A 27,003-nucleotide genomic window follows, 5' to 3' on the forward strand; every position below is an offset into this window, starting at 1 on the left:
ACTAAGTGAATAAATCTCATCTCTAAGGTTAAAAATACAAACACAGTCAAAGATCACTGAAAATAAGAGTGGAGAATTAATTAGTGTATACCAATTTATAACATCTGAGTTCACTATTCATTCCAAACTACTAACTTTGCAACGTTCATAAAGACTGCTACCACTTCCTCTCATACATATCCATTTTATATTGAATCTAAATACTGAAGATTTTGGAGACAGGTAACTTCTTCCAGCTTGATGCACTGCATGGCTGGTTTAAGAAACCAATGAATCATTTAAAGGCATTATGTTAGAATGCTCCAGAAGGTTAATGTACATTTAATGCCTTCCTGAAAGCACGGACGAATTGTGTGGATTGAAAGTGAAAATCATTTCCATTTTACAGGGCTGGGAGCAGTCGTGGAGCATGACCCAGGACTGACACTATGCAACACCCCTAGCACTGGGAAAAAAAACGCCCTCTATTTCTGAGCACATGCACTAATCTCAGTCCTGCTGGTATTTTAGATTATTGAAGCATTTATAACATAACTAGATCTACAGCATGCCATCATAGCTAGAAGAGACAAAAGCCATTTAAAAAAAGCTCCATAAACATTTGGAAACAGATTTTGGATTTTCCTGAGGAACAGGAAACAGCTTGTTTACCACTCTGTAAGGAAAGAACTAGGTAAGACATGACGTACTGGTACCTATGGCTGAATTTTTGACCTTCCTGTTGGAACTCCACCCTCTGTTTTCCTTTCTCGGTGTCACTCTGCAATCTGAAGATATGTCTAATAGCAGTGTAAGGTTTTATTTCTTTATAGAGAGTTTTTTTCAGTACCAGGCATTTATGGATATCACACAGGGCTATAAAAACACTGCAAACCTACTGATAGCACCTTACATCCCCACGGGATGTGCGCAGAAACCTTATGAATGTTTTTCTACAACAGTATCTTCAACTGGAAAAGAAACTGTATATGCTTATCACAAAGCATTTTATTTCCTGCCTTGGTAAGCCACTGGAATGATCATCCATGAACTCCACTAATAGATACATAGCCATGAACTTACTGTCTCTGGGTTTCAATTAGTACAATTTAATTTTTCAGTCCTGCACTTAATGATCATTCACATGAAAACAGCATTCCTTTTTCATAAGGTCACCTTCCTTTCGCATCACAACACTGACAAGGCATTTCTACTGCCGTTTTTGTTATTAAACGTATTCTGGTTTACAAATAAAAAGCCTTCTCAATCCTTCATTCTAGACAGTACAAAAATAAAACTGGAGTAACCTTTATGGAAACACTATTGCTTATTCGGCTACAACTAGACCAGACATTTCAGTCAAACCTACAAATTTTTACTCATCTCTCATCATATTAAGATAACTGCTAGAATATTAATTTGAATTCTGAACACTTGTTGAAATCAACTACTATTGATGTAACATCTTAAATTTGCAATGACAGAAAATGAATTTTGCAATGACTTATTGAATGAAGACTAAATCATTACAGGGTGTATTTGCTTTCTTCCTATACTTGATGGTTGATTTTTGATGTTTTCACTATGACAAGATACTGTTGTCTTAATGCTCTTGCACTGAAGCCTGATTAAAAATCTTGCTTTTCTTAAACTGATAAAAAAGTAAAAAGGCAGAAAAAAAATCAAGCCAAACGAAATACCAAATCTTCACCGTCAAGAGAGCAGTATCTAAATGAAAATTCTTTGACATAAGCATGACAATGAAAACAAATGAAATAGTAATACCACAAATATTCTGGAAGACACCTAAAATTCCAAATTTTGTTGTGTTTTACTGGCGTAGGTGTGATATCACTTAGATTCATGTTCTTCTGTTGCACTGATCTTTTTGACTGCTACTTATTATTAAGCTTGCGACTCCCCTGAAGACCCATACTGAAGGAGAGATTTTTCAGTTACATTTTATTATTGTACCAAAGCATTCTTCTATTTCCCAGAGCAGATATAGAATTTATTCATACTACATTTAGCAGTAAAGTTGTCCAATAAAACACTGAGCTCTGTTTAAAAACTAACTTCACTTCTTTCATTCAACAGCCTAAGAAATTTCCATGCAACCCTGTTGAGTAGGCTTTCCCTGGATTTTAAATATTTAAATGCTTGATAGCTTTATGTCCATAATTCTTCCGATTGTTCTCCTAACATTTCTCAGTACGTGTTACAACTTTACTGCAAGCTCCAATTTACTAATAGTTTATCCACTTCAGCATACAGGGCTGGTTATTCCCCACCACAACTACACATATGTAGAGAGTTCCCTTTATTAACGTAAAGGAGTGTTAATTTTTGTAGTTTGTAGTTACTGAAGTAAACTTCAGTAGGAAGAGGAGTCAGATGCAGTGTACTAGAGACATTCCACATTGGAGTTTACTTACAGGTTTCCAAACACTACTGGACCACCCTGCCTCAAAGAAGTTACACAACAGATCAGGACATTTTTCTTTATGAGAATGGACTTAAATGGATTTCATGTTTACAACAAAACGGCCAAACTTGAATGACTCTGTAAGAATACAGAAGGCAACAGTTTGGGATTTTGTTTAACAGGAGCCTACCTACAAGCCTATTGAAACTTATACATTACTCGCATAGAGGAAAGGTGCAAGTCACTTATAAAAAGCTCAGTAATACCAGTAAAAGCACTCAGCGAATATTTCATAGTTTACCTTAGGGGTTGAACACTTTTCTCATCATCTGAGCTTATTTCCATTTCAAAAATCTCTTCTGTCCCAGTAGAAGACATTTGATCTTCCTTCCTCGTATCTTGCTTGTATTTCTTTCTTCTTCTTTTTTTCTTTTTCACAGAGCCTGGGGTGAATACAGTCTCTGGTTCCACAGAATGTGGAATTTCTGAGTTTGCACATGTCCTCTCATTTTCACCTGATTTCAAATGATTGTCACTGTCTTTAAAAAACTGGTCTTCAGTGGGTATTGGAGATGTTGCCAAATATGCAGGAACTTTTTCCTAAACAAAAAAAGAAAATGAAGCACAAATTTAAAAAAAAAAAACACAGAACTTGTTATGTGCATACAGGATAATTACTAATCTTTGCATCTATTTTTAGACATGAAACCATACAATAGCCCAGCGATATAAGAGGCTGATATCCAGAATGGAAGTTCACTGGAAGGATTACAGGAAGTTCAGATAAATGAACATTAATATTATTACAGTTTTAAGGCACACACGCACGCTTAATTTTGACAGCAAAACAGTCACAACAGTTCCATCCATACTTAGCAAATGTATTACTAAAAACAGACTGATTAAACCCAATGTTATCTATCTATTTTGAAACAGATTCATAAAAAGGTGTTGAAAGGTTGGATTCACAGAAAGGTTGGAAGTGATATCTGGACATTATCTGGTTCAATCTTCTGTTGAAAGAATTGTTTACATCACAACAACAAACTGAAACATATCAAGACCTAGACTGAAAGAAATACGCTGTGAAGGAACAAATATGAAGTGAACAGAAAGAGAAGATAACTGAATTTCCATGGATGGGAAAAAGCTATGGGCTCAAATTAATGGTAGCAATAGAACTAAATATTCAATGCCTGTGTGTGATCTTTCTTCTGAATATCAAGTTCTGAAAACAGCAAAGACTGACCACTTGAAAGAGCCTTTCCAAATTCACTGAGACCTCTGATGAGAGCTTTAGCATTAAACACAGCTTTGAGAAGGTACCACAAGGAAATGTTGACCAGTAGCAGAAATGCAGAGAAAAAAGCATCTGTGAGCACTAGAAATAACTCAATCTATTTTCAGCATGAACTACCAGCTTTCCAGAAGACATTACGCCCAGGTAAGGGACATCTAAGTTTATATTAAACTTCTGCTCTAAGTTAATATACAAAGTTAGTGGTAATCACCCTTCGTTTCTGAAAATAATCTTAAGACTGATCAGTTCCCATCAATGGCTAACAACTTGCAGCTATAAAGAAGCACTTTCAGTTTTGATTTTATTCATGGTGAACGTTACAACAGAACTCATACTTGCTTTCTCTTAAATATTATGAATTCCTATCCCAACTTACCATTTAGGTCACTAGTCTAGATGTTTATTTTCTTCTTCCACTTTAAGTAATATTTATCTCCTTTTGAAAGGAGAGCTTCCTCCATTCCCTCACAGTAAACAAGCACTGTCACAAGCTAGTAAGAGGATCAAGCTCATTTCCTTGAAAGACTGATTCCTAATAGCTACAGTGAATACACACACTTCATCCTTTACTTTGCTGAGACAGATTTTTTTCCCTTTCTCCTCTAGTTTCATTAAACATTCTGGATTTTTATATTTAAAATTCCTTTCCTTTTATGCTGCTGAATATCCTTCCTGAAACAGAAGTGATCAAAACCAAAGCTCTATACTGAAAAATACTGCAATTACACAGGTTCCACATCCTTAGGAAACTTGACTAAAAATGAACTATTCCTGTTTTCTCAGAAGCTTGTTATCTTCCCACTGAAAAATGTCTTGGGACATTATTTCCTGCTTTCTAATACAATAAAAATTCTCAAGTTAAAGCAGCTATTGCTAACTGGTAAAAATTTCATAAATAAAATCATGAAAAAGTATGTTAAAAATTGTAAGAAAAAATATGCCAAATTAATCCACTTTCATTAGTACAGAGATTGTAATGTAAGCTATAAGAACATATGACAAAATGTGATTATAAGACTCTGCAATCTGTATAACTGTAGTTATAATCTGTATAACCAAAATGAATATACTAAAACAAAGTGACCTTCAAATAATGGTCTAATGGTAATAATCAACTAGTTACTTTATTATCACTGGTACCATAACTCTATGAAACACCAAGCACCTTGGCAGTACATGAAAATGATGTAAGAGTCAGTCACAAAAATCTAGCTTTCAGGAGTTACCATATTGACAATACTACATTAAGCATTTTCAACACATTGCTCTGTTAACAGAGCATCGTAGCCATCATAAAGCACAAAGCTCTTACATTTTCCTCCTCAGTTTCTTGTACAAAGAAAGCTTCTCCATTGTCACCCAGTTTCATATGAAGATCAACAGCATCACCATTAATTTCTATATCGATCTGTGGAAAGAGACGATTTAACATGATTAATTCATCACAGGGGAAAGCACTGACCATGAGTCTTGCTCATCTCTGATGATAAACTTTGTTCCATTGCATAATCATCACTTTCCCTCCTCTGCTTTCTGAAAGAAGCTTGTTATAATGGTCTGTATTTTGTTAACTGAAAATACATCAGGCTGTTAGTAGAGGTCCTAAAACCTACAAGAAAAACTGAAAACATCTGATGACTAAATCTTGCTCACCTGATTTAGAGAGCTAGAAGCATAAATAAGCACTGCTCTAGTCTTTCTTTCCTGAAAGAATGATAAACGACAGAGTATTCACATATTTTAGCTCAGACTGAATTGGGGCCTAGCACAAACCAGTCACAAAGACCAGAAGTTCAAGATGGAAAACTGGAAGACCGCTGAAGGCAGTATTTTTTCAGAGAAGGAACCTTAACCCCATGCTTCCAATAGGGCAGATTTTGCACAATTTCTTCTGCAACTCAGATACTGTTTCAGATTTTCCTTCTCATGAGTTTATAAGTTTAAACACTCACCATAGTGCTTTTGCAAGAGGGAAAATGCTTTTAGACTTGTTAAAAGGTACTTTATGACATTTTTAAGCTTAGTTCTCCATTAGAACACTTTTTCCTTCAATTTTAAGCTCAGTTTCAAATAACTCCTGCCGTATGCATATCTCACTTGCTGTACAGACATTAGGCATTTAAAGTTCATCTGTATCACCTCCTATACCTTGCTGAAAAAGCGTTCATGATGTAATTTGTTGCAGAACTGTTAAGGAAAACAATAAAACCAACTTTTTTTCAGCAGTGTGCTCATTAAGAGAACACTAGCAAGTGGGAAAACAAAACAAAACAAAAAAAGAAAGAGGAAAACTGCTGATAGCCTGTGTTATGAGAAGCGCAAAATCTTAATGCGTGCAACTTGGAGTATGACCACACCCTTAACAAAAAGCTACCCAAAACATTATTTCTCCTTTCTTCTTTCTCCTTTTATAACAAAAATATAAAGATAAGGGTAGTTTCCTGCAGTGCCACTTCACTTCGTAGAATAGCTGCATATAGTCCTGAAGTTTTACGATCTGTTTAAATCAATCCGCCCTTCAGTAACACACCCCCAGGGAATATTGTCATACACAGTACTCCCTCCTGGGAGTACTTAGGATTCTTACAAGGATGTAAACTCCCCACCACAATAGATTCATTTTAAATCAAATTAACAACCCAATCCAGCCCACTCCCTAAGTACACGATTACTAAAGCCTGGACAAGGGGATGGCAGCACCACAGTCTCAGACCGGCCAGATAGAGTTGTACCCAGTACGATTCCCTATCTAATACACCCACCAATGAACAAAGTTTAATCCCCAATTTTTATTTGCTTGTAGATAGTAACAATTGCATTTTCTACTGCGTATCAGCATTAAACAAAGATAACCACAGCATGGCTTGGGCAGGAAGTGACCTCAAAACATGAGTTAGAAAAGAAGGAAAGTAACTAAAGAAAGTTAGTTCCAACTCCCCCGCACTGGGCAGGGACACCTCCCACCAGACCCGGTTGTCCAATGCCCCATCCAGCCTGGTGTTGAACGATTCTAGGGATGGGGCATCCACAGCTTCCTTGGGCAGCTTGTGCCACTGCCTCACCACTGCAGTGAAGAATTTCCTCCTAATATCTAATCTAAGTCTCCTCTCTTTTAGTTTAAGACCATTCCCCTTGTTCTGTCATTGTCTGCCTGAGCAAAAAATCACTCTCCACCTTTTTTATAAGGCCCCTTAAGGATTGAAAAGCTGCAATGAGGTCTTCCCTGAGCCTTCTCTTCCCCAGGCTGATCAACTGCAGCCCTCTCAGCCTTCCTTCATGGAAGAGGTGCTCCAGCCCTCTGGTCATCCTCATGGCCCTCCTCTGGACCCACTCTAACAGGCTCTCAGCCTTCTTGTGCTAGGGTCTCCAGACCTGGATGCAGGGCTCCTAGCAGGGCCTCACAAGGGAAGAGCAGAGGGCAACAATCACCTCCCTCTGTCTGCTGGCCATGCCCATATTAATGCAGCCCTGGTAATATTTATGACAGGTCACCAACCCTTAAGATATACTCTATTTATCCCTCAGACATCCCAAAAATAGTTTCTTTCAGCATCAGGGATGCATTAAATGCATTTAGCATTTATTTCCCAGCATACTTGAATAGATAAATAAATAACCACATAAATATTTTAAGACTGTGAAGTGTCTGTGCTTGTAGTATAATTCTTTACTCGATAACTTCAAGAGCTGTCAGAACTGTTTTTAAAACAGCATTTTTTTCTTGCAGAATTCTTAGATTACCCTTAGATTACCACCGGAAGTCCTGTTTTGCATTCCAAAATTATCACTCCATAACAAGAAACTGCTCTACACTTAATGAAGCTGCTAACTGGATATGTGGGGGGCTGGGAAAGGAAGAAAGAGGAGTAAAAAAGCAAATGCATTGGTATTCAAAGCTTTGTTTTGGCCCACTTTCTGCACTTACCACTTTCTCTTTGGAGCGCAAGACACCAAGCTTCCCAAATCGGACATGAAAAGGAGAACACTGGTATGTGCCATCCTGCTGCCGGACCACAATGACATCGATGCATCCTGAAAGGGTAGCCTGATTAATGCCTTTGTACAGTTCCTTCACAGTAACCAGGACTTGTCCCGCAAGTTGTCCTACGTAGTTCATAGTCTGAGACTAAGGAAGAGAAGAAAAAAAGTAATTAAAGAAAGTTTTTTTTTAAGCTAAGTTCTTTTAAAAATCAAAATACATATGCTATATCATTTATCAATTACTCTGCTTAATTTAACAAGCTTTACAAAAATGCCTTGAAGAGTCAACGGAATTTTGAGCCAATTCTTGCCAGTCTCCAGACCATTCTTAATAGCTTATGGTTAACTTGAACATACATTTATTTAGTATTTTAAGGTAAATCTTGAATTATGTCATTTTAAAACCTGAAAGGCCTAGATTCAAATAGTGCTTAATTACGCAGGTAAGCTCAGAGAAATTTGTTCTCTGAAGATTGCCTATTTAATACAACTGATCCTTTATTGAAAATAGAGATAACTATATGCAAGGATGCAGAAAACCTTAAGCATCAGAGTAAGTTATATAGAATCTACAACACGCAACTCTTCCTTCACCATGCTGTATTTTAAAAATGGCTAAGTCACCTCAAATTATCAAAAGATTAACTGAGAGACATAAGCTGCCCAAAGGAGTTTGGAAAAAACAAATGGGAAAGGAATCTTTTTTTTTTCCCTTATATAAGTGAAGCACAACCCCAGTGAATTTATTCTGTCATGAAACAAATGCTAAAAACTCTTGCAACAATGTTATGGGCTTGTAAAAACTTTTTTGAAAAGCAAGGACATTGTTGTGTCTTGAGCATTCCCCTCATCTACAGAAACTAGAGTACAACCTACCAGTAACAACCATTATTTCCACAGAAATTATATCCAAAGTGTAAACACTAAATGATAAATACATTCTCATACGTAAAAGCAAGTCCTAACCAAGTTTACGCAGTCATGCAACAACTTATTTTAAGTGCAAAAAGCTATCTTAGGAAACAATGGAGGTTTCACAAAGTTTCAGTCAAGAGAAAACAAGTCTTAGTTTTTGCAGTTGTTTACACTCCTGACATCATGAAATTGAAAAGACCAATTTTAGTGTAGGGTAAGAAACCTTTGCTAGATGAGAATGGGGGAGCTTAGGACAGGAAAAAAAAAAGGAAAAGAAGATGAACATTAAGGTTATTCTCTGGTCAAACTGAAAAGAAATGCAAAATGCAAAGATAAACAAAGAACACATACAATCACTTATCAGTTATTGTAGTCCATTAAAATACTTAAGCAACCTTCTGAATGACTAAGTCTTTCAGAGTAAGAACACAACATGAACTATGAAGCAAAGTCCAAAAAACATCTCAGCTTTAATCGAAAGAGGAGGAAAAAATGTTCTAATGGAGAACTAAGTGCAATCCTTCCTCATTCTGCCCTCTCCTGTCTCCCACCCAAAAGGTTGCTACAAACCCATTTCAAGGGCATCCAAGGGAATGCACAACTCAGAAGCTGAAGCCACTATTGGGAGAACAAAGAGCCACTGCAAACAAGCAAAGCACACAAATGCAACCTGTAACTGGGCTTAAACTATAAAAACCTATTTGGGGATAATATTTGTTCAAAGAGATCCAAAATTAATTTGTCTATTTGCTTAATCTGTTTTTATTAGCCTTCAAACAGGGTTTCGAGTTCTATTCACGATGACGTTTAAGATTTTCCTTAATGCCTCTAAACAAAACTCTATTACACTACAAGAATTCTTCCTCCTGATATTGCTTTCCTTGGCTGGGTAATTCATCAAGTACTTCCATTCTGAGCCTTCAAAGCCTGCTTTAGAGTCACACAGGGTGCACTGCATTCATTCAAAAGGAACTGATTCTGTAGGCATCTAACAGGACCAATATAACTGTAAACGTGCAAGAAATCTCAAACTACTTTCAGAGAGAGCACAGCTATGTAAGTATTTTTCCACTTTCTGGGCTTTTCAAGTCCAACACACGCATGTTAGCTAATGATATTGAGATTTAAAATTACAGAACAAACACCATTCTTCTCCAGAAAACTTAAAAGGATAGCAAAGCTAACAAGCAAAGATAGAGGCTTGACAATCTAGATTGAAAACTCTTTTGGTATAAACCACAGGATTACCACGCTAGATAACATGCTAGAGAATTTTCTCCCACAGCTTTTGCACAACGTGGCTGACAAAGATGAGAGGAAACTGTCATTGAGCGACTAATGAAATTAGCAGAACAGCCTCCTTATTAAAATTAGCAAATAATAAAAATCAGTTTCACCTCCAATTAGTTTCACGTGCAACTGTAAAACTGCTTGCTAACCAAATAGCAGCTCACTTGCAAGACTGGGAGGCCACACTTCTACACTTCCTCAGCAGCCCCTCTCAGTGAGCTGCCTGCAGCTTGCAAGAAGCACACCCAGTTTTTGTCTGGGTGCTTCAGTCAGGAAGTTTGATCAGCACACAAGAACGTGACAAACACCAGGCAGACACCAGAGTGCTACAAGAAAAGGCTGCAGCAGGGAACTGAACATCCTCCTTTTGGCAGGGGAGATATTTGCTGCGTCCCATGGAGCTGCAACCCAAGAAAGAAAGGCTGCAATATTTTTATTTTTTAATTCTTTAAGCTATTAATCCTGCCCTATGCTGACAGTCAATCCTTACTTAAGTTACAGGGGAAATTCTCGGACAAATGTTGTCATTCACATCCAGATGTTGGCCACTTCCAAGGGGACTCTGGTACTGGCTTACACAAGAAAAATGATTTCATGATGCCAGGATGACTGAATTTGTTAGATGACACAATCAGGAACAGCCATCCTTTACAGAGTATCCATCCCATGTATTTAATTTCAACAAACAGGACCTGAGAAGTAGGCCTAAATGAGGAATTCTTTATTATTTACGTACTGGCTATTTAAAAGCTCAGAATTTCCCGCTGTTAAGAATTGAGTTGAGGCGGCAGGCATTCTAGTTGTCCTCACAGACATGTAACTGATCTCGCCTAACCACAGAAAACCACCCCCAAACTCCTTAAGACTAAAAGCATGCACCTCATGCACACGCTTACTTTCCTGAAGGGAAGGTTACCTCTTCTACACATCTCACTGAGAGCTCTGTAGCTCACAGCATGACTTTTCAGATTGCACCAACAGAATAACCCCTCATGTATGGAAAAAATTATGAGCTTTCAAACCTAATGAGTATCAAAAATATTTACAAAGAAGCTTTTTATGGTCCAAGTCTTAACCACAGAAAGGGTCAGACTGGAAGGGACCTAAAGACCACCCAGAAAAAGAGTCCAGATATGTGCTGCATACCTCAGAAGCAGCGGCACTTTGGTAGCTTTGGGATGGAAGTCACCCAAGAGATACTTAGAGAGACACTTTTTGTGCATGTAAAATAAGGATTACAAAGCACCTTCCAGGGATAAGCCACTTGCTACCCTTACAGTAACAACTTCTTCACCAAAGAGCACTTTTATTGAAGGACATCAGCTGCAAAAAGCAAAGCCATGAAGGGAAAAAAAAACCACACATCTGTATCAGAACTTAAAAGACTAATCTACCTTTATTGTTACATATTTTTAAAAGGAAAAAAAGGCAAGAAGAAAAGATGGTCATAATTTACAAGTTCAGCTTCTAACATAACAGTTCACTCTGCAAGATAAACATGTTATTTAAGAAGGTTCAAACTAAAGCAAACAACAGATTGATTAGAAACAGTGTGACCACATACCTGAGAAACATGAGGTGTTTCATTTATCTCAAATGCCAAGAGATTTTTTCCTGGCTAGAAAATCTGTGGTGAGCAGCACTGAATCTGACTACAGATAGCAACAATGCAAAATGTTCCTGTGATAATTCTTGCAAATGTATAGAAGTACCTCAGATCACAGAATAGGAAGCAAGATAAAGAACTTCCTAGATAACATTCTTAGTTATGTCAAGCTTAGTAAACATTTTTCAAGTGCCATTGCCCTGAAAGCAGCATGACTCCAAGAGCAATATGCCTTCATAACCTGCCACAGCAACCTAAAAACAATTTCCAGTTCTGTAATTCGAGACGTTTGATGGACAAGACAAGTTCAGAAAGGGCAAAGCAGTAACACTTCACAATCCTGTTTAGCTTTCAAATTTGTTTTGCTATCCGGAGCATACATATTACCTGAGGCAGCCAAATTCCTGAACTCTGCACAAAGATGAAGTTGCTAGGGCTCACTACTACACATTTTTCTAGGATAGAAGATTTAAAAGCCTACCAATATCTAAGATCTCACAGCAGAAAATCATTTTTTTGTGACTCTGGGGCTCCAGAGAGATTGATTTTTGAGTGTTTAAGCTTACTACCTTGCTTGCATGAACTCATCCAGCTGAATATATTAACATTACTAAGCAAAATGAACTGTAAACGGAATGGAGGAAAGGGTCTGAAAGATGCTGTCCTAAAAAATAAAAAGATTGTTTTCGCAGCAAGAAGCCTTCACACAGAAATAGGCAGAAACTGAAACTCTGTCTGGCAGGGAGGGTAAGAGAGGAAGGGAAGACACATAAAAGCAAAGGAAAATATCTGCCTCGGAAGTTCAAGAACTAAAAATAAAATTCGCCTACCCTCATCTATAAAATACTCCAATCAGCTAAACTAACCCTGCATATGTTGGTTGAACAGCTCACGCTACAGGAATGAGAAATAAAATGGCTCTCAAAAATGATTAAACTGTACTACACCTCAGATTAAGAATTTAACATTCTCTACGCAATAGATATCCAAGTTTTAAGAACTCAAGATCCAGGAAATGCTTATGTTTGTATAACCTGAGTGGGAGAGTTATATCCATGTACCATTAGCATAGACGTTATTTTGGCTGCTACAAAACCAACAAGTCTTCCTGAATAACTTCTGTCCTTCAAGAATACCGATATACAAACACATGATACAGTCCAAAGACAAACCATTTTTTTTGCTTGTTTGTTTGTTCTGGTGTTCTTAAAGGCGCCACCTCTCATGCAGGCACACCCGGACTGAACACTACAACTGCCTGTTTCAACAGCAGAAAAAGCATGCAAGTTATCAGACTGCTCTAGAGAGACGCAGCTTTAGAGGGTATGACTTTTAACTATTATATAAAATAAAAAAAGTTAGTTAAATGTAGATCTTCGCCTAAAAGAGAGTATATATTCCTCTATCCCATTTATTTTGAGCTGCAGCTAGAGGATTAAAAGATTGCAATGATATAAACAGTAAAGAAGTTGCATGTATTTCAAGAGATTATGTAGAAAAGCAAAATAAAATCAAGCATAGCATTGACTTCCCCCGGTTTATCTCACCTTGCCTATGTTTGCATGCATATATATTTACGAGGCAGGTGCTTTACCTAACCAGAGGAAAAGCTTTTTGAGACCATACAAAACAACCACTGTAGCACACGGTCTACTTGGCAAAAAACAAGCAAACAACCAGAACAAACCCAACTTCCCTCCTAAGTAAGATTTTAATTGTGGTTTAGGATTGTTCCCAGTACCGCACAGAGCACTTACGGAACAAAAATGGGGAAACCAAGCAAATCTGTTGACCACCTTAAGTCTTCTTCCACAGAGAAAGATGTAAGCAGGTGATTTAGTAGCTAATTACGCTATAGGAGCCTGTAATTAGCAATACATGTCAAACTCACCAAGATTCCAGAAGGAACCCTTCCATGGGCAGCAGCAACATTTCTATTGAAGTTATCTTCAAAATCATACTCTTCTGAGAAATTCATCTCAGAAAACAACAAACTAACTTTCCACAGTACAAGTAAATGCAAAGATCACAGCCATAGCAGAACATTGGATCAGCATTTCTTCTCCTTCCACAGAGGGGTAAAAGAGCTATGCAAAACTTTTGGTCTCTTAGAGGAAAACGCTCGGTGTACTTTCCCACGCAAGACCAAGATTAAAAAGGAAGCACTTCTTTAAGAAACCTCACATAGAAACTCCCTCACCAATAGGCTTTGCTTGAAATGTCACAGCCCCCTTGCACTCTTTGAGATAAGCACTAACACGGACAGACTTTGCCATATGTTTACTCTGATAGGTAATGATCTTGCGTTACGTTTGGTCACATGGCTGTAGCTGAAGCTCCCATGCAAAGAAACAGGGATTTGGTTAATGATTCTTAAGCAAAGTCTACATTGGCTCACTTGGAGACTTTTTGCCCACTGTTATGACTTTACTCGCCTGTGGCAGCATTCCAAGTGTGAGCCCAGGCTGCTGCACACCGTGTTCAAGAACACCAGTTACCCCTCCAAGGGTCTGTTCCCTTTGCTGATGGCTTCACCGGGTTGCCTATTCAAGGTTATAGGACAACTATGATGCCAGCTGATATTTGTGGAATATTTTCCCCCTTTTTGAAATAGCATTGTAATAGTAAACAGACAACTGACGTGGTATCAAGCTTATACTAAACCATACAAAAAAAAAAAGGTACATCAGAATAAACATTATTTCCTCCTGTGGAAGTATACCTACTTTGTTGAAACAGAATTGTTAAAGCAGTGTGAACTGGATGTGTGGACAACACGAACAAAGCTTGCTGTATGCTCCATGACTAAGAAAAAGATTTTTTTGTTCTGAGGAATTTTGAAGTGTCATTTCTTCTCTAAATCATACCCTGGCTAGGTGAGGAAGTGGAGAAGGACAAGGAAACAAATCTATCCCTGTGATCTGGGGATGGGAGACACATTCCTGGGGACCATTAATGTTCTTCTGCCACCCCTCAACCCCCACGTTGTTACCCTGTGCCTGCTACAGAAAACTGTGTAGGACTACTTGGATTACAAACTCAAAGACCATCTCCAATTCTACTACCATCTGCACTCTCTCTTCCTCTAGGTTTTTTAAATTGATGTGTTAAACTCTGATGCGTTAACTACACTGGATGCAACCAAATCACTTCTACGTTTCTAGAAGAATTCAAGAACTACACCCAAGGCCAAAATTAAATCAGGCTTGATGACATACTCGTGCATTGAGTGATGGGATCACTATAACTGCAGTAAGGTTGCAATAAGCTGCTCCCATCTCTGGGTCCTTTTCTACATACTGAATAAACTCACATTTAATAGAACTTCACAAGAAAGATTACTGGTTTTGTTAGCAGATCTGAAGAGGGTTTTCAAAGGACATTAGGAATTACTAGGATACACTCAATTTTCATCTGCTTGTTCATCACTCCTTTATCACGTGTGTTCCATTTAAATACGTTAAGAAATAAGTTTGTGAGCAGAACAAAAGCCAGTTTTCTAAGACAGCGCTTCTCTTAAAACACTTTTGACTTTGGACACACAAAAACCAAAGCTTTTTTGTTATATCTGTTTTATTTTAGAACTACTCAGTATTTCAGATTAGCATTAATTTTCTTCAAAGCTTTTAGAAGTGTTTTAGAAAACAGCTTTTCCAGAATGCAGATCACACTGCAGTCACTGCTTTATTTTTTTGAATGCAGGTAGTAAGGTAAGGCTTAGGTAATAAGCTCTGCATGTTTAAGAAGCCTCCCTGTCTTTTATTTCACAATATTAATAAGTTAAATTCAATGTAATTCCCTCTGAGTAAGTTTGTTTTTAACTACAATGCTATTTACTTACAATTCATACAAGAAAATTAGCTTCAGTTTTGAAAAGCAAATAGACAAAAATTGGAAAGCATTAGAAGCAGTATTTGCCACGCAGTCTTAAACCAGTTCTTTGCTATGGGGTAGATTTTGTTGCGGTTTAGCCTCAGAAAGCACATACAAGTTTTTTAATTAGACTCATGCAAGCAAATATTGCTGACAAAGATCAGTCAGCACACTGTATTCTTTTTCTTCCCTTCTCTTTGTGGATCTCCACATCTTACCCCATTGCTCATGCATGCTTCCTGATGGAAATACAAATCCATTTTTAAATGGTACCTTTTTTGTAGTATGCGTCATAATACATTTGGCTCTATTAATTTAGTTTTAAAGCATCCCAGAGATGCAGGCCTTTTTTTTTTCACCTATGCAGTGGAAAACTAAGTCCAGGAGTTTAGGAATTAAAACCACAGATTTTTATTTTTTTGGAAAGTTAAGACTTGACTGTGCAGAGTGCCCCTACGTTATTTACCTCAAAGAGGTATATTCAAAACGCTTCTTCCATATGCTATATTGACATATCCCAGGTAATGATTCCAAAACAAACAAACAAGTCTGATTGCCAGTGGAAGTTACATCTCAGTGATTCGATTGCACTGCACAGGAACTGTAGAAGCAGCAAGGCCAGAACACAGCTCCAGGACTCTTCTCCAGCACTCCTCAGTACATGTTGTTCTAAGGTCTAGAGAGAAGGAAGCAAGCAGAAATCCTGCTGGCAGGAGCTTCTGTGAGAACACAATCACAAGTCACTCACAGATCTGGGGAAATTTGCTGAGACAAGCAATTGAGACAAGTGTATTCTTCTCTAAGAAATCATTATACATACAGCAAGTACGGGACAACCTGTCTTTGTCCATGTCCCACATGTCTCCATCCTGCCCCCAAACCCTTTTACTTATCATTAGCCAAGTCTTAAGCACCACAGTTGCTAGCCTCACACCTCATCCTGACGTTGGAAAAGGTCCTTTCTCCCTAAGGCCCAACTCTGAATCCTAAATTCCAGCCCACTTCATTTTCATGTACTGGCAATGCTTTGGCTATAGGGTGCAAACAAAGTGGAAGACTTCCCAATTCTCCAATAGGTATTACGAAAATCAGACTGCGACTGAGAATGCTTTCCAGCACCTGAGATCTCGCCTGCAGCCCTGCACTGAAGCAGTTGCTTACCAAACCTGGATATTAAGCTCTGCTCATTCCTGCTTGAGGTAAAATACATTCAATGCAGCATCATTGTTACTTTTAACTGCAGAAATCTATCCATTCTCGTTATGGATTTTTAAACCTAATATATAGACTAATAAGTATGCCAAGTGAAAATATATTTGCACATGAATTACAGAAGACATACTGAATGAAGACCATCTGCCTGTAGTCCCTTCTGAAAGAGAATTTTTCCCAAAGAAAACAGCTGGAGATTTTCCTCTAGGGGAAAGACATTACCTAGCGGGGAAAGATATTACCTAGTTTCAATTCTTATACAAAATTAAAATACCTGCTACAGTTTTCCATATAAAGGCTAAACATGCCTAGCATCTAGTGAGAATGATATTTTCCACTTAGGCGAATTTTGTTGTGAATAAAATTCAAGTTCTGCTCAAAAATGCCACAAAAAATAAAAGGCAGTGTTACCTGATTTACCTAAAAATTTCCAGCTGGCCAAAATGTAAGTATTAAAGTAATGAAAATAAAGCACTTATCACAAGTAATAATAGGATGGTACAAGAATCCAAGCAGTTAACAGATTGTAGAGAAACACCAGTGATACAAAAGCAACAAGCAATGCACTGTCCCCTAAAACAGTGATTAAAAATAAATAAAATTAAATGTCTAGTTTTCCATCTGGAATGAAAGATAGCAAACAGTTTCTACCAGATCTCCTGGCAGTTAGGCATTCAAAGGAGATGATTCGCCAGTGCAGCTTAAGTATTTTTTTGATTTCAGGAAAAAAGTTATCAAGAAAATCCACTTTGCATAGGCATGTCCCTTTTATAATGTGTCACCACTTATATCTGAATGACTTACTATGAATCATCTGATTCCAGTACTATGGCATCTTTCTTTCATTAACTTGAGCCCTATCTTCAATTTTCTTAATTATTTTTTTTCTGTTTACAGAGGAATTTCAGAGGAAGAAGAAAGAATACTTCAAGAGCTTATAAAGCAAGTTTAAAATAAATAAAAAATTATTGTTAAAATAAATAAAATAAATAAATAAATATTGATGAATTGATCAGTTCAACTGAAAACTTGTTACATTCACCAAAAAAGCAATGTACATGAAGACATGAGCTTCTGTCAAGGTACTGAAAAGACATAACTGGCTAGTGCAGACTGCACCCTTTCAAAATCTGCACGGGCATATCGCACCCAAGCGTCTGCCCCACTTGGCAGACAATCTATTTCCAGCAGCACAGACTGTTCCACTGCCACATCACCCTTGGTCGCACTTATCTCTAGATACCTGCCACAGTAACCAAAATGTCTGAATCTCATTTTGCATGACACGAGAGAAGCAGCCAGATGAAGCTTTTCCTGAATTTCCTTTCTAGAAAGCACTACAAGCAACCCATTACCTGTCTACTTTTTCCACTGCCCAAGAAGTCTCTCCATACACTGATCTACCTCAGGTGTATTTACACTTTCCTCCAACTTTCCCCACCTCAAAATCAAAGCATGTGTATTTAAGCAAGCAAAGCATCCTATCTATTAACAGTAAATTACTTAGCTACATTTAGGATGGATACATGAGTATAAGATCTGAGACTAGCACGTATCTTTAGGTTGTCCGGAACAAACAGAAATGTACTTATTCTGAGAAACGAATCCCTGAAATACCCAAGTTCAAAATATAGTATACATAAGCAAACAAGAAACCTCTTTTATTTGCTAAACTCTCCATAGCCTTGCTTGAGTTAATGCACTCATATCAAAATAGAGAGACATCTATACATTCAATTTGTATGTAAGACTGCTATTTTATTAGAAAAATAGGTAAAAACGCTGCATTCCTACCCAAAGGTATGCACAGAATAAGATGTTGGAAAGGGGAAAACTTGATATAGCTGAGCAAAGCAGCTTATGCTTACTCATTCACCCAACGCAATCTACCAGCATTATTAAGTTTTAATGAGCAGAGATCACACATCGGTCTGAAGGATACTTCTCCTCACCCTTAGCATATAACAGCACGCCTGTACCATACATACAAGACATGACAAACCTGCAAAGCAGCCCTACAGATTTCTTGTTTCTGTTAACATACACACTGCATTTGAGGAATAAAAGTCTTTAAGGCTAAGAATTTATTTAAAAAAAGTATCACTATTCTAGTTCACAGAACACACTAAATTCTACGGTTAAGCAAGTGAGAGAGAATTTCTTCCCTCTGTAATGGGATCTCAGCTACAGTTCATTATTCAAAGCTCTTCCTTACAAGAGCTTTGCAAAGAGTCCTCTACATGTATCCTTTAAAAGGCCTGTCATAACCATCAAGCCAAAAAACCTGTATTTCCTGAGGAGACAGTTACGCAGTTGAAAAAGACTAGTACGTCTAAAGACATGGCCTACGACTGGTTTAGCACGTGTTCACTTCAGCCACAGTGACCAACATAGAAACGCCACATGGTAAACTGGAGACTTTTCTATTATTATTTAGAGTATGTGGATTTCTGGTATTGAACTTCAGCATTTTGGATAAAGAAATGGCCTAATTGCTCAGTTAAAATTCTTATCTGTTCACTCTATTAAGACTACAGTGATGAGATCTCCCTTATTTTGGGAAAAGCACTGAACGACTTGGGACAACTTGTGGTTGCATGTTGTCAAGTGACATTATTGCAAAGCTGAAAGACACTGGTAACAACAAAATACTTAGCAAGGGCAAACTAGCATCCTTTACTTTGAAATTCCCTTGAAACATAAACACAAGAAAACATTAAATTCTTATTAAAGAAAGAAGAAATGTTAACCCCCAAAAGTATGGGTAAGCTCTGTCCTCCAATGTCTTTACATTCAGGCCTGACTTGGCACCAGAGCTGCGTCTCAAAGCAGCCTGGCAACACCAAGAGAAACGCAAGCCCTGAAGTTCCGATACACCTGAATGCTTGTGACAAAGGAGAGGGGGCAGCTAGGCAGAGTAAAAGCTCATTTGAAAGCAAAACATTCTTTGCAGCAGCATTTTTCTATGCTTGAAGTAGATAATTTCATTTATAATTCTTTAAACTCTGCTTGCCTACACAGGTATTTACAGAAATGACACTTCTGTGTTACTGTAGAGCTTTAAAATATACATTTAGCAACTTGTTAGATAGAGTAGTTCAGTTGGAACAGACCTTCAGAGATCATAGGGTGGCTTGGGTTGGAAAGGGCCTTAAAAGATCACCTGGTTCCAGCCCCCTGCCATGGGCAGGGATGCCACCCACTAGATCAGTTTCATCCAACCCAGCCTTGAACAGCTCCAGGGATGGGGGCGATCAGCCAGTCCAACTGCCTGACCTCTCATGGCCAACCAAAAGTAAAAAAGCATGTTGCTGAAAGCATTGTCCATATGCCTCTTGAACACTGACAGGCAAGTGGCACCAACCACCTCACTAGGAAGCCTGTTCCAGAGTCTGACCACCCCCCTAATGTAACTAAATGTTTCCCGATGTCCAGTCTGGACCTCCCTGGGCACAGCTCTGTGCCGTTCCTGTGCGTCCTGACATCGGTTACCAGGAGCAGACAGACCTTCCTCTGCATGTCCCCTCCCCAGGAAGTTGCAGAGAGCAGTGAGATCAGAAGTTCAAGCAAGTACTTCTCATCAGCACCGTAAGATCCAAAAGTCATTGGGATACAGCATGCTACTTTGTTCCGTTCTTACAATTTGCCCAGTATTGCAGGAACACATGTAAAGCATGTATTTTAGAGTGAAATTTGATCACAAACGTACCGCTCACTGGTTTGTATAAACCTGAAAGCTTTTTTGCTGTGATATATTTAACTTGCAGCACCAGATCTCACACCAGAAGCTATCCTTTCATCTCTTTCAGACAGTTTTCAGGTGTTCGCAATTCACGATATAAGCAGTGATTAGAAGTTATTCCATGTAGAAGCCAAGTCTATTTTGCTAAAAGCAGAAATAGCAGAGTTCTAATTCAGCTCAGATACTCGAAGCTCACACACAAAGACACTGAAGAACTGACTCCCTGGTCTCCTACACATTGCAACCTTGCACTTAACTTCAAAAAAATGAAAGAAGAAAATTCTGGAGTCTTAGCTATGTAAGCATCTTCGAGGAGAAAAAACACAATACCAAATGCAACTAATTTAATCTTTAGCTTTTATCAAAGTTCCCAGTGTGACCAGGAACAAAATCTTTTCAGCTTTATCTGAGCTAGACGGCAATTTCTTAGAGACGGAGACATTAAAAAAGCATGTAGCACAAAGAATGGCTCCTGTGTGCAGTCTCTGGGCTTCGGATACATAAGGAGGTGTGAAGTGCAAAAAGCACAGCTTACATTTCCCCATAACTGATCACGGCCTTACACAAGCGGCAAGAAATGCTGCAGGTAGGGAGAAAGGGCAAAGTTCTCTGCACTGCAATACAAGAACATTTCAGACGTATGTTTGCCTAGTGCAGAATAACAAACAAGTAACTTCATTTTCTAACAATCCAAAACATTAAGTTCCAGGAATAAGACAAGTTCAAACACCACTTCTTTTACAGGCCATTAAAAAACAAAGCAAAACAAACAAAAAAACACAAATATTTTGATAACTGAAAAGTTAAGCTATGAGCTTAACGATTAATACTGTAATTGCTCACTACAGCCTTTCAGCACTGCCTCTTCTTACTGTAGTATGAATATTGCCACACAATGGAGCATTTCGAACTCCCCAACATCCTGACTTTATTTAGAGACTTAACATCAGCTTCTCAGTTCTGTTATTCTACCATATAAGAGTGATGTTTTTAAAGGACATCTCACCAAACATTTGCTTACTTCAATAAAGCAGGATTTCCTTGATGTTTTCCCTAAGAGATAGTAGAATTGTTTACATTCCTGTATGTTCTGGGATGCGAAAAGCCTAGAGCAGGGGCTAGGAGAGAACTGACAGCTGTGGCTGGAGCTAGCTGCCTAGCATGCATACAGGCCACGGTCATGTACACACATACATATGTGCAGGATTGCCATGCCCACACTTCCAGTGACACAAAGTGAAGTCACACAGGGACTTAGGATTTTTTCATTTTAACTAATGAATGCCTGTACATCCTTAAAACACATATAAACCCACTCATTTTCCCTCTTAGAAACAGAGTCATTAAGGTTGGAAAAGACCTCCAAGATCACCTGGTCCAACCACCCCCCTACCACCAATGTAACCCATGTCCCCAAGCACCACGTCCCACCTTTCCTTGAACACCCCCAGGGACAGTGACTCCACCACCTCCCTGGGCAACCCGTCCCAGTGCCTGACTGCTCCTTCTGAGGAGAAACGTCTCCTCATTTCCAACCTGAACCTCCCCTGGCACACCTCGAGGCCATTCCCTCTGGTCCTATCACTAGGTACCTGTGAGATGAGGCTGACCCCCAGCTACCCACAACTCCCTTTCCAAAGCATTTTTCAAACATTAGGTGCTCAGTATTCAAAATTGGAAAGAGAGAGAGATTGGTGGTAGGGACCAGATATCTTGGAGGTTTTCTCCAGCCTCACTGATCCTGTGATTTGTAGGACTGTCCATCATCCTCCTCCCCCCCTACATGACCCTAAATAACACCACATACCGTTACGGGCTAACAAATCCTTTCTCACTCTGGAACACCGTCCCCGAAAGACCAGGCGCTGATACAGGAGAGGATTACATCCACCACACCGCTCTTCGGGATGGCAGCGCCCTCCGCCCGGGCTGCACAGCGCCTCGCCCAGCCACCGGCAGGCAGCCGGGCACCGCTTCACGGGGGGGAAGGCGCTCAGCCCCCACACCACACAGCCACCGGGCTGAAACCACCTCGGAGCGGGCACCCCGGAGCCGGCAGCCTACACCCCCAGCCCTTACAACTTCACCCACACGCCCCTCCTCCACCACCAGAAGCGACGGACGGGAAAAAAAAAAAAAATTAAATTTAAAAAATAATAATAATAACACATTAAAAAAAGGGAGCAGAACGCCCTCCCCACCCCCTCCCCATCGCTTACCTCAACGGGGCCGGCGGAGGAGGAGGAGGAGGAAGGACGTTGAGGGGGGATGGCAGCGGCGCCGGGCTGGCCGCGAGCTGCGCCAGGCGGCGGTTGAGGCGGCTGAGGCGGTTGGCGCAGCGCGTGCACACCGGGGCTCGCGCGCTCGCGTGCGCGTGCACCCCGCCCGCCCCGCTCGGTGGCTGTGGGCAAGGCGGCCGTGAGCGCGCGCGCCACCTCAGCGGCGCGGCCCCACCCCCGCCGGCCACGTGACCGCACGGGGTGGGCGGGGCCGGCGGCGGTTGCGTGGTGGCCGTTGCCCCAAGGGTTGTGGGGCGGCCGCCATGTTGTGTGGTCGGGCGTTGTAACGGGCAGGGTCCCTAACTCGGCGTGTCCTACAGCCACCGTTCCTCACAGCCCTTCCTCAGGGTCTTTTACTGCCATATCCCACTGCTAGCCCCTCGTGACGGGGGGTTTTCACGAGAAACACGGCTTTTTGTTATGGGGTGGGGGGGTGTTGGTGGCTTCGCGCATCTCCCGCTGCATCCCTCTGTGGAAAGGTGGCGTGGTACCCGGGGAGGGCTGCAGGTGGCTTATTTAGTTGCCAAAAATTGCCAAACCCAAACGTGTCCAGCAGGCCAAGTGGGTATTTCAGGTCCGCAGCTGCCTGGCCCATGTGTTTTGTCATTTACGCTGCTGTTCAGGGAGTTTGCCTTGATGATGGTTATTTGATTCCAAGTATAGCCCCGAGGCCCGCTTGGTACTGATACATACACTAAAACAGGATAATCTCACCCCAAGTGATACTACACAGGATAATCTCACCCCGAACTGTACTAAACCATGGTAATCTCACCCCAAACAATCTGCAGTATAAACGAGAAAAGAGAGAAGTAGCATGGTTGGAAATAAAGCTCAGGTCTTCCAAATATGATTTTAGTGTTATCACTATCCATCGTTGCCTCTTTATTTTCGTGTACTTTTATTTGTTTACCAGTGACTTTTTCACCTGCCAGTCTGTTGACTAGGTGTTTGCTTTGCTCCCACCTTGGTGTTGGAGCCGTTCCACGCTCTCACACCCGTTCTGTCTGGCTGTCACATAAGCAAACAGGCTGATTAACCACTCAGTGCAGCTGATAGAGCCTCCTTAAAAATTTTTTGTATCAGCCCTACGAACAGATAAGATGATCCTTTTATTCATCTGTACCTCCTGGTACAAGCTGTGTAACAAATTATAGAGAGTTTGCTTATTTGCAAATAATGTATTTAAATCCCTTCGAGCATGGAACTAAACTGTCTATCCCTGCAGTACATGCGGTGTGTTTTTTCAAAGCAAGCAGTCCTTGGAAGAGGACACAAACACTGAATTACATGGATAGAGTGACAATATATTATATACAGATAGGTAAAAAGAACGAAAGGGCAGATTTCGCACCTGTCCGTTTTGATTATGTTGTAAATTCAGAGCCAGCTTTGGAACACTTTCTAGGGCGCTGGATATGAGGATGCAACACAGATTAATGGAGCAATTTTCCACCCTTCAGTGCAAGCATGTTTCAGCTGCAGCAGTTTTCTAAAGATGCCACCCATTTTATAATGGAGTCATAATAACCTAGCCATCTTAGCATAACATCTGCCACAGACACATAGTCTGTGCTTCAGCTAAAAAGGCAAAGCATCCATAATAGGGCATTTCCCATCTTTACTGTGTTCCTTATTTTGCATGCTAGTTCCTCAGTTTCTGAGGGTAACTGCATCAGAAGTTGCTCTAGCAATATTTTCATTTGTGTTTCCGTGATCTTATCTTTGCCAGTCATAACAGCAAGTGATTTCTCAGCTGAGGGGGTTCTCCTTTCCAACATCAGTCAGAACAGTTTGCAGGGAGGTAATAGGTAGGGGGCTAAATTTATGGCATGTCCTCAAATATCAAATTTAAGCCAGATCCTATTATAAAATTAAGCCTAATCCAAAAGCAGCCCAGCTTCTTAGCAGACAGAAGAATCTTAACTTGAAAAGGGGTAGCAAATTGGTAAGTCATGCTTTTTTATTTCAGACCTGGAGAAGGAGCTTCTGATTAAAGGGGTATTCATTCGAAAACACAATGTTTTCCCCTTAGGTAATCTTTCCCATTCCAAAATCATCATCTCCAGACAACCAGAAGGTCTGAAGTAGACAGCCTTCATTATTTTCCTTTTATGTTCTCTACTCTTTCGCACTTAAACACAGAAAATTAAAATCAAGCTGTAAAGATGGCTTTAGTTTCCTGCAGCTGTATTAAGTGAGATTTGTTTCCGTTCTGGCTGCATGGGGCTCCACACGTACTGGTGTAGATAGGATCTCTCTATATCTGTATCTGTGTGTGATTTGCAGTCCTTGTTGAACCATAACTCACCGGTAGTTAAACCAAGGCCTCCAGGCCACGACAGACACGCCACCTCATTTATGCTTATTTTGCCATTTCACCACAAACGTTGCTGTTGTTCTTCCCCATCAGGGCTCTACCAGCCACCTGAGCCACCAGAATATTTAATCACACCAGCAGTCCCACTGTACTCGATGGACTCGTTTGCTGGTTTGGGCTATTTGGCTGTCAGCACACTCAGCTCAAGTCTCACGTGAGCAACATTTCTCCATTCTTTGTCAATCATTGGCGGGTGTTTCACAAACCATCTTCTGATATGGACATGATAGAAATCCTTATCTGTGCCGAAATCACAGCCTAATTAAGTAGGAGTTTGTATTCTACTACTGTTAGTGTGAGTGATGAATAGTAAATGGAACTGACTGTAGCAGATAGGATGGGTGGCAGGAGATGAAGGCTGGGGAAAGAGAAAAGATGTTGCATTTGAAAATGTGCGGAAGGAGAAAGATTACAGGAAAGGCATCCCACAAAATGAAATAGGAAGTGAGACAAGGAGAAAAGTCAGCAGAATGTAGTTGCAGATGAATCTGGTGTTTTCCTTCCTCCCCTTGCAATCAGTCTCTTCCCCTCACTGTCCCTCTCACCTTCATCTCCAGAAGCCCTTGTGGAACAGAGTTCCTCTAATGTTTTTCACTTTACAGCTTTTGTTGCCCTTTCCTCTGGCCAACATTTTGCTTCAGTTCTTAAAACTTACTCTCCTTTTAGCAACACTGGAAAACTTGCTGCATGGAAAGATTTGTTTCAGGTGTCCAGTCAGTGCAAGCGCAGTTTAAATGAAATATTGTTCATGCATTCCCTTTATATTTGTTTCCAAAGATACAGAGAGGAGGTCCACCCTAGACTAATTAGTTCAAGGATGATCTCATTTTGCAGTTAGCTGCCTTAAATATTACTGCTTTACATGTTATCAAAATATGTTTTATCAGTCTCAGGCCACTGACAGATCTTCCTCAATAACTGGCAACAAATCCAGAGATAATTCTCAGAAGAAGTCAGGAACATGTGGAAACACAATGCCTTTACTTCGGTGCTACACAACGCCTGTCTTTCACATCTTTAATCTTTAAAATACACACTTTATAATTTTGGAAGGTGATTAGATAATACAGCTCATATGCAACACTTTCCCACACTTAAATAATGAAAAAATATGAATTTATAATATACTCCTCAATTGGAATATAAAGGGTATTCCAGAGTATTGCAGTATATTCTGGTATTCCAGTATGTTCCAGAGTTCTGGAATGGAATATACTGGTGACAATACTTGATCCAGAAGTGGGATTTCAGTTAAATATTGCAGCCAGTGTCTGATTTTAAATATAGTCAAATGGTTCTGTGTGTTTGATAGGCAATTCTGTTTCTTCAGAAATTATTTGCATTCTATTGGTATGTAAGGGACAGAGATTGAAACGATTTTCATAATCATCAAGGAGAATAGAATGTAAATTTTACACTTAGGTTGCAAGAAAAATTTCATCAAGCATATATTCAACAATTCTGTTAATATTTAATATGAATATTTAATATCAATGTTTTGTTTACATTTGTGAACATCTACAGCTTAAATAATAAACATGAAAATTTTTATTTTTTTTTTAATCTTTGCTATATTTATTTATGTATTTCAATTACCACACATAACAGCACTATACCTCTGCCTAGAAAATATTTTCCAGTAGAACAATATTATTGTGACTGCATTTCCAGCTTTTTGAGGAACCATCCAAATTAAAAAAAAAAAAAAAAAAAAAAAAAAAAAAAAAAATCAAACCACATTCTGATCCCTTTTTAGTTAAAAAAAAATGAATTGAAATATCAAGAGAATTCTGATTTTTCTTTCAACAAAAAGCTAAGACCTGATTCTGCTAAAATAAGAGCAAAAGGATCCACCCTTGGCTTCACAGGGAGTAAAGTGGGCTTCATTATCTGAGGTTTGGGACTGTTTGAATGTTCTTCTAAGTTCTGGCTTGTTTTCCATTAAAACACACGAAAAAAGCCCTGGCAGGAATTCTGCAGGAATTGGACCAGGCTCTGAGTGGTAGAATCTGTTCTATTTA

General features: G+C 39.5%; 1 protein-coding gene across 3 annotated transcripts in view; it reads right to left on the bottom strand.

Annotated features, from left to right (window-relative positions):
• Positions 1-22,680, bottom strand: part of LPIN2 (lipin 2) — a 45,272-nt gene extending 22,592 nt beyond the window's left edge. The window contains exons 1-4 of one of the 3 annotated variants that reach the window (XM_068671520.1): positions 22,543-22,680; positions 7,630-7,830; positions 5,017-5,112; positions 2,706-3,004 (exon numbers count right to left, since the gene is read on the bottom strand). In XM_068671520.1, the coding sequence (XP_068527621.1) occupies positions 2,706-3,004; positions 5,017-5,112; positions 7,630-7,821 (587 nt within the window). In that variant the 5' untranslated portion in view covers positions 7,822-7,830; positions 22,543-22,680. Of the gene's footprint in view, positions 1-2,705; positions 3,005-5,016; positions 5,113-7,629; positions 7,831-13,387; positions 13,667-22,130; positions 22,315-22,542 lie in introns of those variants that run through there. The other 2 variants (XM_068671521.1, XM_068671518.1) reach the window with 2 other exon arrangements.
• Positions 22,681-27,003: the final 4,323 nt, after the last annotated feature.

This window comes from Anas acuta, chromosome 2 (assembly GCF_963932015.1).
Source record: "Anas acuta chromosome 2, bAnaAcu1.1, whole genome shotgun sequence".
Lineage (NCBI taxonomy): Eukaryota > Metazoa > Chordata > Aves > Anseriformes > Anatidae > Anas > Anas acuta.